The sequence below is a fragment of the Chaetodon auriga genome, chromosome 15, assembly GCF_051107435.1.
Source record: "Chaetodon auriga isolate fChaAug3 chromosome 15, fChaAug3.hap1, whole genome shotgun sequence".
Lineage (NCBI taxonomy): Eukaryota > Metazoa > Chordata > Actinopteri > Chaetodontiformes > Chaetodontidae > Chaetodon > Chaetodon auriga.
In genome coordinates this window covers 5,537,420-5,555,000 of record NC_135088.1, presented here as the reverse complement: position 1 = coordinate 5,555,000, position 17,581 = coordinate 5,537,420, and the positions used below count along the sequence as shown (strand labels likewise).

The window sequence follows — 17,581 nt, the reverse complement described above, 5'->3', positions numbered from 1 at the left end:
GGTAATCAAACGTCTGATGATCAGAATCTGATGATTTTGAGGACTAAGTCCTTCAAACAGGACGCACTTATTCAGTCCACTGATTTCTGAGATCATGTGGACAGAATGGAGGCCAGATAGTCTGAGTGAAGCATCGTGCATCTGTCTCACTCTATTCAGACAGGATGAACATTACAGGAGGAGGTGAAATCCTCAGTGAGCTCCTGAGGAGATCATTATCTCTGATATGCATTCAGAAGAAACCTCCAGGAATCCTCTTCAAGAAGGAGAGAAAAAGAGAGTGTGCAGAACTTCCCTGACAGTCTTCATGTTTTCAAGTTCTTCACTGTCACAGAGATCCAGAGACAGCTGTCTATCCACCCATGGCTAACAGGAGCAGCTAGCAGCTAAGAGGAGCTGCTGACAGGCGCGGCTAGCAGCTAACTGTTGAGACAGTTTGCTACAGTGTGAACCCATATACACTAAAAACAGGTCTGTAAATATCAGTAAAACTGCACAAACGTGATTAGAAATACATAGAGTCAACAATAGTTTTGTAAAAAAAAATACGTGAAATAACTGAAAATAAATGTTTAGTATGTAACTGTGTACCTGATACATTATGGTGATTGATTGATCGATTGATCAGTGACGGTCTCTGTCACGTGACTGTGTGTTTTCCTGCTAACAACATGGCAGCCGAGGATCTGCCGTCTGAATTTGACGTCGTCATTCTGGGCACAGGTACAGAAACACCAGTTTTCTTATGAAATATTATGATCCGGACCATGTGTCTGAATGTGTCTCTGCTCGGTCGACGACTGTTCGTTCTCTAGCATCCCGGAATTCCGTTTTAAACTGGTCCGAACCGGGGACGCTGGCTGGGGTTAGCCTGAGCGTTAGCTAACGGCTAACGGCCAATTCATTTTGAATGATAGCGGCTAGCAGCTAACGGCCAGGTTGGTGTGTTAGTTCCTGTAAATAACAAACGCGCACAAACGTCACCACTTTAATACAACCGCTGATACTGTTTGTGTGTGTTAGTGTTAGCAACCGAGCTAACGTCAGCTCCGCTTGCTTTATAGGAAATGTTTTGTATGTTGTGCTGCCCAGAGCTTTTGCTTGATGCTAACGTTAGCCCTGAGCCCTGAACTAACAGGCCAATGAGCGTGATCTGATCGTCACGTGATGCTGCTATGACGCTTCCGGTTAGCAGTCTAGTTGTTTCTAACACCCTGGAGGCTGTGTGATGAGCTGTGTACGTACTTCTTCTCTGAGGTATTGATACTGCTGAGTATCTGCTGAGTCACAGTACTGAACTGTGTGAACTCATTCATCTCGCTCAGAATCCGTCTGTCAGGCTTCAACCTCTGCGCTCCCTGAACCATCGTTGTCTTGGACCAATCAGTGTTCTCTGAGGAATTAGTGGTGGGCGTGTTTTGGGTGTGAGGCGCGCGAGAGGAGCGACAGTTCTCTTAAAAACAGCAATGGGGACAAAAGAGGTTAGCAGATATGAGGAATGGGAAACCTCTGGCTTCTGGGTTGAACATGGCCCAGCAGACAAATTGAGGAAATTCATACGTGTGAAAAGCACTTTTCTCTTTTCCGCTGTGTGATCTGACCTTCATGGTGGATGTTACCAAGAACCTCGGGGCTGAAGCTGCTCCAGCAGCTTCTCAGCTCTCTGCTGTCACATGACAAACCATGTGATGTGAAATTAAGGCTAAAGAGGAAACACTGAGCATGCTCCTGCTCTGAAGAACCACCAAGGGTGGGCAGGAGGGGCAAGGCCCCCTTATTTCGTCTCCTCATCTCCTTCCTCATGTCTCCTCCTTGTTTCCTCTCCTCTCCTCCTCTCCTCATGACTCCTCCTTGTTTCCTCTCCTCATCTCCTTCCTCGTGTCTCCTCCTTATTTCCTCTCCTCATCTCCTTCCTCATGCTTATTGATTATTGATCATGTGTTCAGGTCTTGCTGAGTCAGTGGTGGCAGCAGCCTTTTCCAGAGTGGGGCAGAGAGTTCTTCACGTGGACAGGTCAGTCCTCATATTTCACATTGTTATGAATGAGAAACATCTGTTTAGTTGACCTGAACCTCACCTGTCAACAAGCCGCAGGTAAGGTAACACCATGAGAAATAACACACACCTGTAACACACCTGTGCTGTGCATAGCACCTGTCAGTGTCTTTGACTTGTCATAATTTCCTTGTTTCCTGTCATATTGATCGGAATCAGTCTATGGACGTAATGATCTGACAGAAATAATCTGTTTCATTGAACACTTGACACACCTGACAGGTGACCTGACTGTGTCTTTTCAGGAGAAGTTATTATGCAGCCAACTGGGCCAGCTTCACCTTCAATGGTCTGCTCACCTGGATACAGCAGCACAATGTGAGTACAACACTGCTCTGTGATTGGCTGCTGGAGTCACTTCCATGTTCCTGTAGAAAAACTGCAAACATGGAGGATTGTACTGCTGCTGAACATGATGGGAAAAATGGAGGATGTAGAAATTGACATCAGTGACATATTGATCAGCTTCACTTAGGGGTGATGTGTGTGTGTGTGTGTGTGTGTGTGTGTGTGTGTGTGTGTGTGTGTGTGTGTGTGTGTGCTGGTAGGAGGAATCTCAGCCAGAGGAGGCTCAGGATTGGTCGAGCCTCTTGGAGGAAGGGGAGGAGCTGCTCTACCTGTCAAACTCAGACTCCACCTCCATCAGTAACGTGCAGGTGTTCTGTTTCACGAGGTAAACTTCAGTCAGCCTGAACTCACAGTGTTCACCTCATAGTGTTTGGCTTTCCTGGGTCGGTCTGGGTGGGACCAGGTGGGACCGGGTCAGCCTGGATCTTGAATCTGTGGAGTTTAGTTTCACCCGTGCGTTCACAGATATTAATATTTATTGTATTGATCACAGTTGTAGGAAGTCACTGCTGAAGCAAACTACTGCTTCTTCACATTAAAAGATTCGCAGTGGCAAACTGCTGGGGTGCTTTTACTGTGAAGAAGTGACAGGAAATGCAGTCTGTTTGTCACAGAGTTAGCATAGTTTTAATAGCAGTGCTGTTTTTCAATAAAACAGGTGCAGTGATCCAAATGTGTGTGTTCAATAGATCAGTTTTCAACATCACAGAGAGAAAGAAGCAGAAGCAGCTCGGCTCACTTCACTTCACTTCACTGCACTTCGGCTCGGTTCTGCTCGGCTCGGCTCGGCTCAATTCAGCCCCCCACTGTTGAAAACCCTGTTAGTCTGCTGATCCAGACTCAGGCCTTCCTGCATGTTTACGTCCTGTCGGTTTAGCGTTTGTTTCCGTGGTATTGATTGATTGTTTCCTGTCGTACTCGCCGCTCTGAGAGAAACTCGGCTCTGCCAAAGATTTCAAAGTTGAGCTGGGGTCAGACGGACCCTGACCCAGAGTTTAGTTTAAAGAACACAAAGTGGATTTATCTTCACTTCAGTCTGTCTGCGAGCTGAACTTTGACCGCTGATGCAGAGTCTGCTGAGAGCCTCGTCGGTGTTCAGTTCATGTACAGTTTTCTGACTGTTTGGGATGAGGAAACACAAATGAGTCTGTCAAACCTGCATGAGTAATAAAAGGCAAAGATAAACTTATTTTTAGGTTGATGGCATTGTAAAATATGATGTCCTCCATCGCAGCGTTTGGTCTGGCCTGCTAACATCTGTGCAGCCTCAAAGAGACGATTGTTAAATGTTTTCAGCTTTGTTTTCTTCAGGATTTCCTTATTTTTCATTTTTGCTCTCAGTGAAGAGGATGAGGAGGAGGGAACTTTAAGTCCTAACCCTCCGCTTACCATCGAAGAAGAACCAGTAGCAGCTGATGAAGATGCTGTCAAAGAAATATCAGAGACGGAATCTGCAGGTTTGATTCTGATCAAAATCTAGATCAGATATTGATTCTTCAGTTTAAACCTGATTCATGTGATTGTTGATGACCATTTCTTTTCTCTCTGATGTTCACGTTTGCTTCATCTAACCTTTAAATCTACAAACTGAAGAAGATCAGATGAAAATATAACAGGTTTTTGTCTCTAAAGTCAGCAGATAGAAGCCCGGATTTACAGGAAGAGTTTTCTTCTCTTCTAGAGTCCAAAGAAGAAGAAACAAAGCAGAACCCAGAGGAAACAACTGAGGTAGAGGAGGAAGAAGAGGTGAGGAAGATTTCATCTTCAGGTCTTAAACACATCAACTGGAATCAGCTGTGTTGATCGATCACAAGTGAATTAGACGTCATCATCAATCAATGAATGACTGCAACAATGTGTTTGATCAGAAACATCATAACTGAGTTCAACAGCTGATCACAGCTCTGATGATGGGAAATCTACCGACAGGTGGGTGACAGATGTTTCTTGTCCAATCACGCAGGCCTCCCAGACAGAGGAGGAGGGGCCAGGGACAGATCAGACCAGCCCTTCAACTGCTCAGAGCCAATCAGAGCCAAGCAAGAAGAAGATCAGCTACGCTCAGCTGGTGAAGGAAGGACGCAGATTCAACATCGACCTGGTGTCAAAGGTGACTCAGACATTCCTTTTATTTCATTACGTACAACATAACACCTGTCTCTGTCCTCGACAGAAGACTGAAAGCATCAGACTCATTTAATATTAGCACCAGTATAACCAGTCCTCTCAGTCTGTCTGTCCCACTTTAATCACCTCCGGAGGATCTACTGTGAACGTTTTAGCATTTAGCTAACCCAGCGTTTACCTCTATGTCACTATGACTCAGCAGTACAGCAGTATGAAGCAGCAGTATAACAGTATGAATCAGCAGTACAGCAGTATGGCTCAGCAGTATAAGGGAATATCAACTACTAACACTGACCGTTTCTGTTAGCAGATCAACAGTTGAGATGTTTTCTTTTTCTTCGTCCAGCTCATGTATTCTCGTGGCTCATTGGTCGATTTGCTCATCAAATCAAACGTCAGTCGCTATGCAGAGTTCAAGAATGTTACCAGGATACTCACCTATCGCCACGGAACGGTGGAACAGGTGTGTACAACCATCCATCTGTTTATACCTGTCTGTGTACCTGTCTGTCTCTGTGTACCTGTCTCTCTCTCTGTGTACCTGTCTGTCTCTGTGTACCTGTCTCTCTCTCTGTGTACCTACCTGTCTCTGTGTACCTGTCTCTCTCTCTGTGTACCTGCCTGTCTCCTTGTTGACGTCTCTCTGTGTACCTGTCTGTCTCTCTGTGTACCTGCCCGTCTCCTTGTTGACGTCTCTCTGTGTACCTGTCTGTCTCTCTGTGTACCTGTCTGTCTCTCAGGTGCCCTGCAGCAGAGCAGATGTGTTTGCAAGTCGTCAGCTGTCTGTGGTAGAAAAGAGGAAGTTGATGCGCTTCCTCACTTCCTGTATGGAGGAGACGGAGGAGCAGCAGGGTGAGACACCTGCTGACATCATCAGTACTCAAAGACACCTGTGGGGATCCACCTGCAAATTTTCTATCTAGTGTTGCAGTGCATTGTGGATAATGTAGTAATTAATCCTTTTCCTTCAGCCTATAATGGTCGGCCATATTTGGAGTTCCTCTGTGACCAGCAGCTTGGTGATAACCTGCAGCACTTCCTGCTTCACTCCATTGCCATGGTAACAGAAGACACGCCCACAGAGGAGGGCCTCGCTTCCACACGTCACTTCCTGCGCTGCCTGGGTCGTTATGGCAACACGCCCTTCCTATTTCCTGTCTACGGCCTTGGAGAGATACCCCAGTGTTTCTGTAGGTAAGAGTCTGCCTGTCTGCCTGTCTTTGTGTCTGTCTGTCTGTCTCTATGTCTGTCTGTGTATGTGTGTCTGCCTGTCTGTCCATCTGTCCGTCTGTCTGTCTTACGAGTATTACTGCTACGACTACCTCTACTCCCCCTGTACTGTGTGTTGTCAGTACTGCAGTAGTACTCCAGCTGATGTACTGCAGTATCGGAGTACTTGCAGTAGTACCGCTGCTCGTTGACGTCTGTAGAGTTTCTAGAGGCAGATCAGTTGGTGGTCATGGCAACTGTCTCATTAAAACAGAACATGAATATTAATGAGGAGGGTGTCGCCCTGGGCCCAGCTCATTTACATATTAGATGATCCTCAGCGGATGTTACTGCTCAGCTGAGACACACACACACACACACACACACACACACAGCTTTCATTTGTCATGTTTTCTGTTTTGGTGTGTTCTGCTGCCCATAAATCAATAATCAATACCTCTTTGAAAAATCACATTTACTCACAATGTCGACTGTTTTGAGCAGACTAAAAGTCATTTTCATTTAGAAGGTTTGAAAACAGTATCTCAAAATTATTACTGAGAGTCCTACTTTCTATGAACGAAGTCAAATGTTTACTAAGAACGTCAGAAGTCTGAGTTAAAAGTTCATTTTTACTTTTGTCAAAGAGCATGAAACGTTTTTTATGTCTGGAAATGTGTCTTTTTCTATTGAGAAAGTCACAGCTTTCACATCGTAGCTCAACATTTTCACCTAAAAATTTAAAGATATTTAGATATTTATATTAAAGATATTTAGAGATAAAAAATGTTCACTTGTGTTAATTCAGTAATAAGTGTAAAGAACACGAGACATTTATGTACTTTATTTTACTGATTGATAAGCTGGAGGCAGCTTATCAGTCACGTCTGTCTGAGTCAAACTAATCACTCTCAGTGGATCATTGATACCATCAGTTTTTTTCTTTGACCCGAACAAAACAAGCTCATTTTGGACGAGCTTTCATTTTGAACATTTAACTCCTAATGTAGATGCAGCTGCAACCGTGAACGTCACATTTTATACATCAGGTGTCATTTTCATAACACACCTGTAGCTAATTGGATAACACACCTGTTGCTGTTGCGTGTTTCAGGATGTGTGCTGTGTTCGGAGGAATCTACTGTCTGAGACACTCCATCAACTGTCTGCTAGTGGACAAGGATACGAACAGGTACAAACACTACGCACTGTAATACTGGTAGTATTCGGAGTACTCAAGGATCCTTCTGTTCCCACAGTTTGGGTTCACACAACAGAACCCAAAATAACAACACCGACAGCAAATCACATGACCAAGTGGAAACATGTCAGAGTGCTGATGTGCCTGATGTGACCATAGTGGTCCTGAGCATGGGCGTGGTAGTGGGGGGAAAAGTGGACCTGACTACCCAGGGCCCGAGTAGGGAGAGGGGCCCATGACAATCCTGATTTTTTTTTTTTTTTTTTTTTGTGATGTTTTTATTTCGAATGAATTGGCCCCTCCAATTAATTGGTGTCATACTTTATTTCAAATATATTTATAACATCAACTGAGAGAATGAACTTTATGTCACAGTCCTCCCAACATATTGGACATTCTGGGCCCCCCCCTCTTGGACGCGCAAAATGGTTTAGTCCGCCCAACAGCGACCGGCGACAAGTGTAACGTCAGTGAGCCCAGATTGAATGACCAGGGGGTTAGACAGCATGCTGCCCAAAAAGCAAAAATCGGGGTATCAAAAGAAGAAAGAGCGGAAGGCAAAAGAAAAAAGGCAGAATGAAGGGAGGCAGCTGTTGACTGCTTTCTTTCCAAAAGGTGAACCGAGTTTGCTTGTTATGCAAAATCCAATGAAAGTTAACGTAGTCCACTACAGACAGCTGCTGCTGATGTTTGTATGCTCATGTGAAGTCTTTAGCTTTGCTAGTTTCCAACCAGGCTGCTTGCAGCTTTTTGCAGCTTTAGATAACGTTAGTTGTCACTTTACATCTCATGTCAGCAAGGCTTTATTTCTTTTTCTGCAAGCTGAAGAACAATTTGACAGTCAACATTTTGTACTATCGCAGGCTCTGTTGATAAAATGACATAGGCCTTTAATGTAAAAAGCAGAAACCAGTCACAGCTTCTTTTTTTCACATTGAACCTTAATATTTTTCTGTTCATTTATACTGTACCATCTCATTACAAAAGTAATGCAGCTTATTTGATTTGATCCTGAGTTTGCAGTTGTCTCCTGTTCTCCTGTTCAGGAATAAATGTTTTTAAATCAAAATTTGCAAGAGTGTCATGGATCAAAACGTTAGTACAGAAACCAGATGTAGCCTAATGTTTTAGGTATTTGAGCAGAAGTAGACCAAATGCATCAATTCAGGTGGTGAATGAAAGAACCACTCATCAATATAATCTGATCTGGCTGTAGCTTAAAACCCTATTTATGCTTTTTTAATTTTAAATAAATACCCTCTTTTTGTCTTTTTCTTCTTCTTCTTTTTTTTTTTTTTGCCCATGCGCCTCGTGCACTGGCATGGATAGGGGCCCACTGACATTGAGAGTGTACAGGGCCCAGAATTTGGTGCTACGCCCCTGGTCCTGAGGATGTCCTTAGAGTGCTAACTGTATTCAGCAAATCAACAGGAACTGTGGAGACATGGAGTCTTTTAGTCCCCTTAACAGGAGCCCTGAAACAGGTCTGAGGGCTCAGACCACCTCTGGAGTTGGTGGTCCTGGCAGTCCACACCAGCTTTATCCCTCGTAAGGACCTCTTGACCCACTCATACTGCTCAGATCTCTGATACTTGTCATGTCACTGTAGATGCTGCTCGACTGAGTGGACCTGTCAGGACCGTGCTTTGATTGGTCGAGGTGTTCTATTAAACTTTTTGACTAAATCTGCTTCAGATCAGACCTTACCTGCAACTGACCCAGACTGGGACAGACCTGCTGCAGCTGACCCAGACCTGCTGCAGCTGACCCAGACCCGCTGCAGCAGACCCATCCTCATCCTTTTCAGTGTTTTTAGTCACAATAGCTCTTGAACGTTCTTGGGCTTGAGGTTCTGAGGTTTTGGATCCCTCTGCCACACCGACTGGCAGCATGTGGCTCCCAGTCACCAGCTGGGTCAGAATGGTTAACCAGTTATCTGTTGATGTCCTGTTCCAGTCTGTCTGAAGAAAGACGGCAAACAGTCCAATTCAGTTTGACTTCAGCTACTGAGTCATTTTTAATGGGGTTTAATGCATTTAGTACATGAAAGAACTTAACAGACAGGTAGACAGGTGTGTGTGTGTGTGTGTGTGTGTGTGTGTGTGTGTGTGTGTGTGTGTGTGTGTGTGTGTGTGCATGCATGCGTGCATGTGTGAGAGAGAGAGAGAGAGAGAGAGAGCGTGAGACCTTGCTGCCGTGATTGGACGATAATTTATGATCAGTCAAATATTCAATTTATGGAGAGGAAATTAACATTATAATTTAACCTGTGATGCTCTTCATCTATCCCTCCCTCCTCCTCCTCCTCCTCCTCCTCCTCCTGCTGCTTCTCCCCCTCCCCCCTCCTCCTCTTTCTCTTCATACCTCACTGCTCTGTCTCTCTCTCTCTCTCTGTCTCTCTGTGATTATTTGCTGCCTCGTCAGCTGCCAGATTAAATGACTGATTGACATACACACACACACACACACAGAGGTGACCTATTGAAGGTCATGGTTTAAAAATGACTGTCGGATCGTGTTTTCATGGTGGTGTTAGCCTGTTAGCATTTCTCCCTCAGTCAGGTGTGTTCAGGTATGTAAGGGCCGTATTGAGCCTCAGTAAAAACATGTATTCAAAGTGTGACTCTGAAAACATGTTGTTGTTTTTTGTCATGTCCATTTTTTTGTTTTTGTTTTTTTTAGCTCATCTTTGTTCATGTGGAGTCAAAGTGTCTCCATTAGCAGTCTGCTCAGTTAGCAGTTAGCTGCTTCTGTTAGCTGCTCCAGTTTGCTGCTCCAGTTAGCTGCTCCAATAACAAAGCTCTGTTGAAGTCATTTACGTCCTTCCTGCCATCTGATTGGATGTTCAGTTACTTCTCCTGGCTGTTGTGCAGTCAGTAAATCAGAGTGTGGAAATGCTAACGATGATAGTGATGCCAGTGAGAAACAGAGTGTGTGTGTTCTGATCATTGTTTATGATGTGTATGTGTGTGTGACCTTCTGCTGCTGCTGCTGCTGCTGCTGCTGCTGTGTGTGTGTGTGTGTGTGTGTGTGTGTGTGTGTGTGTGTGTGTGTGTGTGTGTGTGTGTGTGTGTGTGTATGTGTGTGTGTGTGTGTGTGTGTGTGTGTGTGTGTGTCAGAGGTTATGGATGAGCTTTTGTGCGCATCATTATTCCCAATAATGGGTTTCAGCGGTGTGTGTGTGTGTGTGTGTGTGTGTGTGTGTGTGTGTGTGTGACACCCTTGAAAGCTTCATTTTTTTAGTGAAATCAGGATTTCATTGAGTTGTGACGTTAATCAGAATTCATGTTAATTCATGCTAATGGATGAAACAGTTAATCCATTACTCGATCGGTGGAACATTAATCAGCTGATAAATTCAAAATGTATTGAAGTCATTTTCAGTGAAACTGACAAAAATGAGCTGAAGTTTCTTGGATGTGAATTTTTTTTGTCTTCTGCCGGTGAAACGAATCTTCGGGGACAGATGAAGACATCTGAAGACGTCATCTCGGACTCTGAGACCAACGAGCAGAGAAGATGTCAGAGATGCGCCGATCCACTTTTTGTCAGTTCCGATCTGAATTTGAATATCTGCTAATACCAAATATCGATCGGACACCAGCGTTTGATTGATCAGCTGCGTGTCTGACTGTGTGGAGGAGACTGGGATCATCAGACTGAAGCACGGCCGTCCTGAACCAGTAAGAAGAGTAGGAAGTCCAGATGAGGACTCAGATGAACTGAACTGTTATTAAAATGACGGTCAAGCTGCAGCGACTGTGAAGAATGAACAGAACACCAGTCTGAGCTTGTGGCGTTTTGAGGTTTTGTCTGTCATCGTGCAGCTTGTTGTTTTCCTGAACCAGTTTAGATGAAACCACGCCCACTTCCGCTTGACGGATGTCTCGACAGCTGCGTTCCCATGGAAACCTCATCACCAGGTCACTGCTCCAGAGCCGTAATGTTAAACGTGGAGCCTGAACAATGAATTCAACGTCAGCGTTTGTCAGAGTTTCATGGGAAACATTAATTCTGAAGGACTGTGAGTGTCTGTCAGTTCGTCTTCAGCTGACGGCAGCCCGACACAGGAAGTGACCTCCAAACGCCAGTGTGTGCATGGTCAGTGTCCGTGAAAGGTCATGTGACGTGTTGGTAGGTGTGTCAGTCTGGACGGAGATCGTGTTCGTGTAAATCTAACCCCAATTTTTCTTTAAAAAGTACTCTTCAGTGACATCGTGGCATCTGACTCCTCCCCCTTCTTTCAGGTGTAAGGCAGTGATTGACAGCCGAGGACAGCGAATCAGCTGTAGCCATTTTGTGGTGGAGGAGAGCTTCGTGGGGGCGGACCGGAAGAGGGTGGCCACACCCACCAGGTCAGAACCCACCAATCAGCAACACCAAGAGTCGTCTTAGAAACCATCAGGAACAGTGTCTTCACACCTGAGCAGGAACATCCAGCAGTGACCCGACCACTCTGTCCCTGTCTCTCTACCCCTCTCCCTGTCTCTGTCTCTCTGCCTGCATGTCTGTCTCTCCAGGTTTATCTCCAGAGCTGTATTGATAACTGATGGCTCCCTCCTCCTCAGTACCTCAGACCAGCAGGTAAATCATGTTAATGATACCTTTGAATTTGTTTGCTCTTTATTATTCCACCATTAGCAATGCTAGCTGTAGGCTGTAGCTTAGCTCAGTTGATGCTAATGTCCACCAGTCTGTCCTCCACTCAGACATCTCATCAGCTGTTGGATGGTTGTGATAAATGTGGTTCAGGTGTTCATGTTCCCCTCAAGATGAACTGTATTGATCCTTATTGATCCTCTGACTTTTCATGCAGTGCCACCATCAGGTCAACGTGTTGACGTGTCCAGCACTTTGGTTTATGACCAAACTCCTAAAGAAGTGATGACATTCTCATCAACCTCAGCTGGACTTTGTGTTTACTGCTGATTAGCTAATTTTAGCATGCTAACAGACTAAAATAAGATGGCTGGATTAATATTGTACTTATGAGAATGTTAGCATGCTCATGTTAGCATTTAGCCGTAGGCAGTGCTGTGTCTCATTGAGTTGCTAGCGTGGCTGCAGTGTAAGATGAGCGTAAGCTTAAGTAAAGTTCAGGTAAAGCAGGTGTAGGTAGGTGTTCCTTCACTTTATCCAGTAATTTAGTAGTTAGCTCTCAGTGCTAGTGATACTGACTAGCTGCTTAGAAGTCGATTGACTTTTCAGAGACGCTTCAGGTCAGAGGTCACTGTGTCCTTCAGCCCCAATGAATCATGGGATGGAGAAAGGAAGAGAGATGAAGAGTCTAAAGAGTCACTGATGAAGAAAAGTCATCTGTCTGAACAAACACACACACACACACACACACACACACACACACACACACAGAGTAACACACTCCTCACTAATTAGGTGTGAGTTAAATATTGAAATATTGAATTAAGTTTGGTCAGAGAATTATGATGCTTCATAGATCTTCTCTCTGTGTGTGCGTGTGTGTGTGTGTGTGTGTGTGTGTGTGTGTGCGTGCGTGCGTGCGTGCACGTGTGTGCGTGTGTGTGTTAGCCTGCAGTGTTCAGTAATAAGATGAAACTAATCTGGTTTTTACTCTCTGGAGGTTTTTCATTAAGGACTTCTGTCTGTCCGTCTGTGTGTCAGGTCTCCATGGTAACGGTTCCTCCAATAGCAGCAGGATGTCCGGCGGTGAAGATGGTGGAGCTCTGTCCATCCACAATGACCTGCATGCCTGGAACATGTGAGCGACACGTCAGCGTGACCTTCTTTAAACCTCCTCTGTCATCTTTGTCTTTGTCTTTTAAATCTTATCGTCCGTGATGTGAACGCGTTTGACCTTCTCTCATCATCATCATCATCATCATCATCACCACCACCATCTTACCTCATTTCTCACTGGTCTTTTTCATCTCAGCCTTCTTCGTCTTCTTCTGCTTCATGTTTTCATTTTTGAGTCTCGTGTCTCAGGCTCACCTCACCTCACCTCACCTGTCTCTGATTTGATCTAATTCCATTGGCTGTCACCTGTTCAGGTGCTTTAAGATGTTGCTTAGGAGGGACCTTGAGGGGGTTTTGAAAGCCTTCATCTTAATCAGTATATCAAATGTGAAATATATGAAAGACCTGAATAATATAATAAATCTAAAATCTATAATAAATCCAAATCTATAATAAATGTGGGAGGTGAGTGTTGAGGTGCTGATCACTGAAAATCCTTCAGTGTCCTTGAACAGAAACGATGAATCTGAGAGAAACACTGATTAATGACCAACACACACACACACACATTCCTGCTGTGTGTGTGTGTGTTCCGCCTGTCAAATCATCATCATCATCCTCTTCTTCTTCTGCTGTGTTGTCCTGATGCTGCAGTGTGATTGGTTACTGAGTCAGTGGGCCTGAACGCCTTTAAAACAAAACACCATTTATCTAAAAACACACACACACACACACACACACACACACACAAACACATCTAAACTGATCTAAATAAAAACTACACACATTTTTTGATAATTATTGATTCACTGATGAGTTTGAATGGCAGAAAAATCAATTAGCAAAAAATGTAATCAATAAAAATGTTCAGTTTGTCTTTTCTAACGAACATTTAATATCTCATTGAAGGACGTCGTCCAATGAGACCTCGGTCAGACACCTGTTGCCATGGAGACCATCCTCTCTATGAAGTTATTGATAGTCTCTTCTTTGTCTGTAGATTTGGTCCACCTCACCTGTCAATCAGCTGGCTCCGCCTACGAGGACCTGTCGCCCGTGGTGACCAGGATGTTCCGCACTCCAGAGTCACGTGACCAAGGTGACACGCACACACACGCGCACACACACAAACGATCATCTCTCCTGTAAACTTTGTCTCCTCTCTGACCTCCTCCTCCTCCTCCTCCTCCTCTTCACTTTGTCTTTAATTCATTCATCATTTTCTTCTCTGCTTTTAATTATAACATGAACAACCTGCAGGAATGAACACACACACACACACACACACACCTGGGGGATGGATGGATGCAGGTGTAAAGAGATTCATAAGAAGTGAGGAGGAGGAGGAGCAGCTTCAGTTTCAGTCAAGCTTCAGCTTCTTTAATCTCAACCAAACATTTATTTTCATTATTGATGAATCATTTGAACGCTGATCGTTTCCATTGATCAGTTTTAACAAAGAAAAAGATTCAGACGTTTGAGCTTGACCTTCAGACTGAGCTGTTCCTAATAAAGAGGCCACTTGATCATCGTCCAAGGTACAGGAAGCTCACCATAATGATGAAGATTGATCATCTGCTGAGAGGAGCGCGTGTGTGTGTGTGTGTGTGTGTGTTTGTGAACTGATCACCTTAGATGTTCAATCACTCATCGATGAATCAAAAAACACAAAGAGATCAAACTCAAATCAGTCTGTAATCAGTAATCAATAATTTGGTATTGATCATCAGCTTAGTGAGTTCAGGTCTGTTTGTTTTGTTTACTTTTGTTGTTGTAAAATTCTTTTCTCCAACGTGTCAAAACATATTTTTTCCTTTGAATGTGGATTAATTGATAGATGGATGGATGGATGATGGATTGACATTGATGGATGGATTGATTAATTGATGGATGGATAGATAGATGGATGGGTGGATTGATTGACTGATAGAAGGCTGTCTGTTAACTGTCTGTCTGTCTGTCTGCAGAAAACTCTCCGTCTGTCCTTTGGTGTCTGTACTTCAACATGGCTGACGGTTCAGGGCTGGAGGTCGAAGGTCACGACCTCCCGTCTAACGTGTATGTTTGCTCTGGACCGGACGGAGGTTTGGGACATGAACACGCCATCAGACAGGTGAGACACCCGCCAGACACTTTCCTCTGACTGTTGATTGACTGCTGCTGATCTTGTCGCCACGGTTACACAGGTTGGTGTAAAGCAGGGGTGTCAAACTCAAAAACACAGTGGGGCAACATTTTAAAAATTGTTCGAGGGCTGGACTGGTTCAATGTTTATTGAAAACTGATTGAAATGACCTTATTGCACATATTGAACCTGGAACTAACACAGCCTATAAGTTACTGCCTATAAAACAACATTAAATAAATGAAAAATCATTTCTTATGGCTTTATCTGCAGCTTTCCATTGTAATTTCAAATGAAAACATTTTCCCACAGGCCAACAGCCAAAAAATAATTTCCTTCAAACAAAAACCAAAAATGCCCCAAGAGAGCAAAAAGTCAACATATATTAAACCTGAGTGTGCTGCTCGCTGAGGCGCATTAGTCTAAGACAGATACTTGAACCTGGAACTAACACAGCTTATAAAACGTTTTTATCTATAAACAACAACATTAAACATTAAATACAAAAAAAAATCTGTTGCATTCATTTCTTCTGGCTCTTTATGCAGCTTTTCCAGACAAATTTACCTGTCATGGTGTTTCGTTTCATAGTGTCTTCTTACGTTATATTCTTTCATGACAGCCACACTGTCTCCGCACAGAAGACAAACAGCGTTGTCCTTCATATCTGCGAACACATACTGTGCCTCCCACCTGCCTTGAAAACCCGTTTTCGAAGTCCACCGTCCGTTTAGCCATTTTTCGGGGAGAGGGTAGCTGAATGTTGACCACAGGTAATGAGCTCCATCAGGCTGCTGAGTGGGGCAGGGACTCGCGCTTGTGGGCCTTTGATTGACGTGCCAACGCACTGGCAGTGCATTGTGGGACTTGGAGTACTAGTGGTGCGTGCAAGATACTGGCGGGTGAGCTCTAATAATAATTAGATATTATCATGCGGGCCAAAGATAATTCAATTCATCAGCCTGTTTACCTGTGGAATGTTCCAAACAGGTGTTTTTGGAGCGTTGCACATCTTTCCCAGTCTTTGAAATGTGTTTCTGCATCGGATTCACAATAAGCAGATATTTACAGAAATCAATGAAGCTGCTGAGGAAAAACATTAAATATCTTGACTTTGAGCTGTTTCCAGGTCAGTTTGTGTCAGAGAGGATCGGATCAGCTGATCACTTCCTGTTTTACTGATGTTTTAAACAGAGTCCAAACTGTTCTGGAACCACATTTGTAGTAAAATGGTTAATAAATAAGTTAATATCAATCAGTAATCAATAATCAGACCTCAGTTTAGACTTCACAAACAGAAAAGGAGTCTTTGACGTTTCTGTTTCAGGCCGAGTCGATCTTCCAGAAGATTCTTCCAGAGGAGGACTTCTGTCCTCCTGCTCCGAACCCTGAAGACATCATCTATGACGGAGACAACACCTCTTCCTCCACAGGAGGCGAGGAGGAGGAGAAAGAGGAGAAAGATGGTTCAAAAGAGGAGCAGAAAGAAGAAGAAGAGGAGGAGCAGAGCCTTCAGCCTGAGGAGTAACATGTACATCTACAAACCTTCCATTGAAGCCAAAACCTCCTGCAGTACATTGTGGGTTAACGTTGCCTTCGTTTATTGTTTCAAATCTTTATTATTTTTCTATGATTTGTTATTTTTTCTGCTTTGTCTTATTTAAATATTGTAAACAGTCTGAGTTTGTTCTGTTCTGTGGAAACAATAAAGCTTCAACATGAACAAACTCTCAAACTGTCATCAGTTTTGATTCAGCCACTCTGAATTCTCTGCTCTGATTGGCTGCCTACAGTGTCAATCCCAGGATATAAACTGTATTCCAAATTCCAATCCAGGACTGTTAATAAATCCAGAACCTGGTCTCCTGGAAATCTGTGTGAGGAGATTTTTGACTGCGGGTAAAATAGTGTCAAAACCACCACAAAAACTCTCAAACCCACCAAAACAAGACTCAAAACCACAACAAAAACATGCAAAACCACCAATACAGGGCTCAAAACAAGCACAAAAACACGCAAAACCACGAGGAGACACAAAACCAGCACAAAAACACGCAAAACCACCGATCAGAGACTCAAAACCACCAATTAGAGACTCAAAACCACTACAAAGAGGCAAAACAAGAGACACAAAACCACCAATAAGAGACTCCAAACCAGCAGAAAAAGACACAAAACCATGAAGAGACACAAAACCAGCACAAGAAGACACAAAACCACCAATCAGAGACTCAAAACCACCAATAAGAGACACAAAACCAGCACAAAAACACGGAAAACCACCAATCAGAGACTCAAAACCACCAATTAGCAACTCAAAACCAGTACAAAAAGACACAAAACCATGAAAAGACACAAAACCAGCACAAAAACATGCAAAACCACCAATTAGCGACTCAAAACCACCAATTAGAGACTCAAAACCACTACAAAGAGGCAAAATAAGAGACACAAAACCACCAATAAGAGACTCAAAACCAGCAGAAAAAGACACAAAACCATGAAGAGACACAAAACCAGCACAAGAAGACACAAAACCACCAATCAGAGACTCAAAACCAGCACAAAAAGACACCAAACCAGGGGGTCCTGCGTCACATGTCTTCAAACTGTCTTCAGGTTGCTCCTCACGTTCCTCCCAACTTCAACCTTTAGAAACAGGAAGTGGATCAGTGGGGGGTTAGGCGGCTGCAGTCCTCCTGCAGGTTCTCAGATCTCACATGGAGCTGCTGCTCCAACCCCTTAGCAACACGCCGCCTCCACCCACAATCCCCAGTGAGCGACACAGCTGCACGATGGAA

At 44.0% G+C, this 17,581-nt stretch overlaps 1 protein-coding gene across 3 annotated transcripts; it reads left to right on the top strand.

The window, feature by feature from the left end:
• The first annotated feature begins 650 nt into the window (after positions 1-650).
• chm (CHM Rab escort protein) lies at positions 651-16,512 on the top strand. Of its 3 annotated transcripts, none has more exons than XM_076750628.1 (17): positions 651-723; positions 1,947-2,013; positions 2,301-2,373; positions 2,604-2,728; positions 3,745-3,860; positions 4,085-4,149; positions 4,367-4,513; positions 4,877-4,993; positions 5,271-5,382; positions 5,502-5,724; positions 6,854-6,931; positions 11,188-11,295; positions 11,461-11,524; positions 12,581-12,677; positions 13,656-13,754; positions 14,623-14,768; positions 16,108-16,512. In XM_076750628.1, the coding sequence occupies exons 1-17, from the start codon at positions 672-674 to the stop codon at positions 16,306-16,308; spliced, it is 1,890 nt and encodes a 629-aa protein (XP_076606743.1). In that variant the 5' UTR covers positions 651-671; the 3' UTR covers positions 16,309-16,512. The 3 variants fall into 3 exon arrangements, with proteins under 3 accessions (XP_076606743.1, XP_076606742.1, XP_076606741.1); XM_076750627.1 differs by having other exon boundaries at positions 653-723; positions 4,043-4,149; XM_076750626.1 differs by having other exon boundaries at positions 653-723; positions 4,040-4,149.
• Positions 16,513-17,581: the final 1,069 nt, after the last annotated feature.

Coding starts and splice junctions, on each gene's coding strand:
- chm (XM_076750626.1), top strand. CDS start 672: ATGGCAGCCGAGGATCTGCCGTCTGAATTTGACGTCGTCATTCTGGGC. Junction 2,729..3,744: donor CAGGTGTTCTGTTTCACGAG/GTAAACTTCAGT, acceptor TTTTGCTCTCAG/TGAAGAGGATGAGGAGGAGG. Junction 6,932..11,187: donor GTGGACAAGGATACGAACAG/GTACAAACACTA, acceptor CCCTTCTTTCAG/GTGTAAGGCAGTGATTGACA.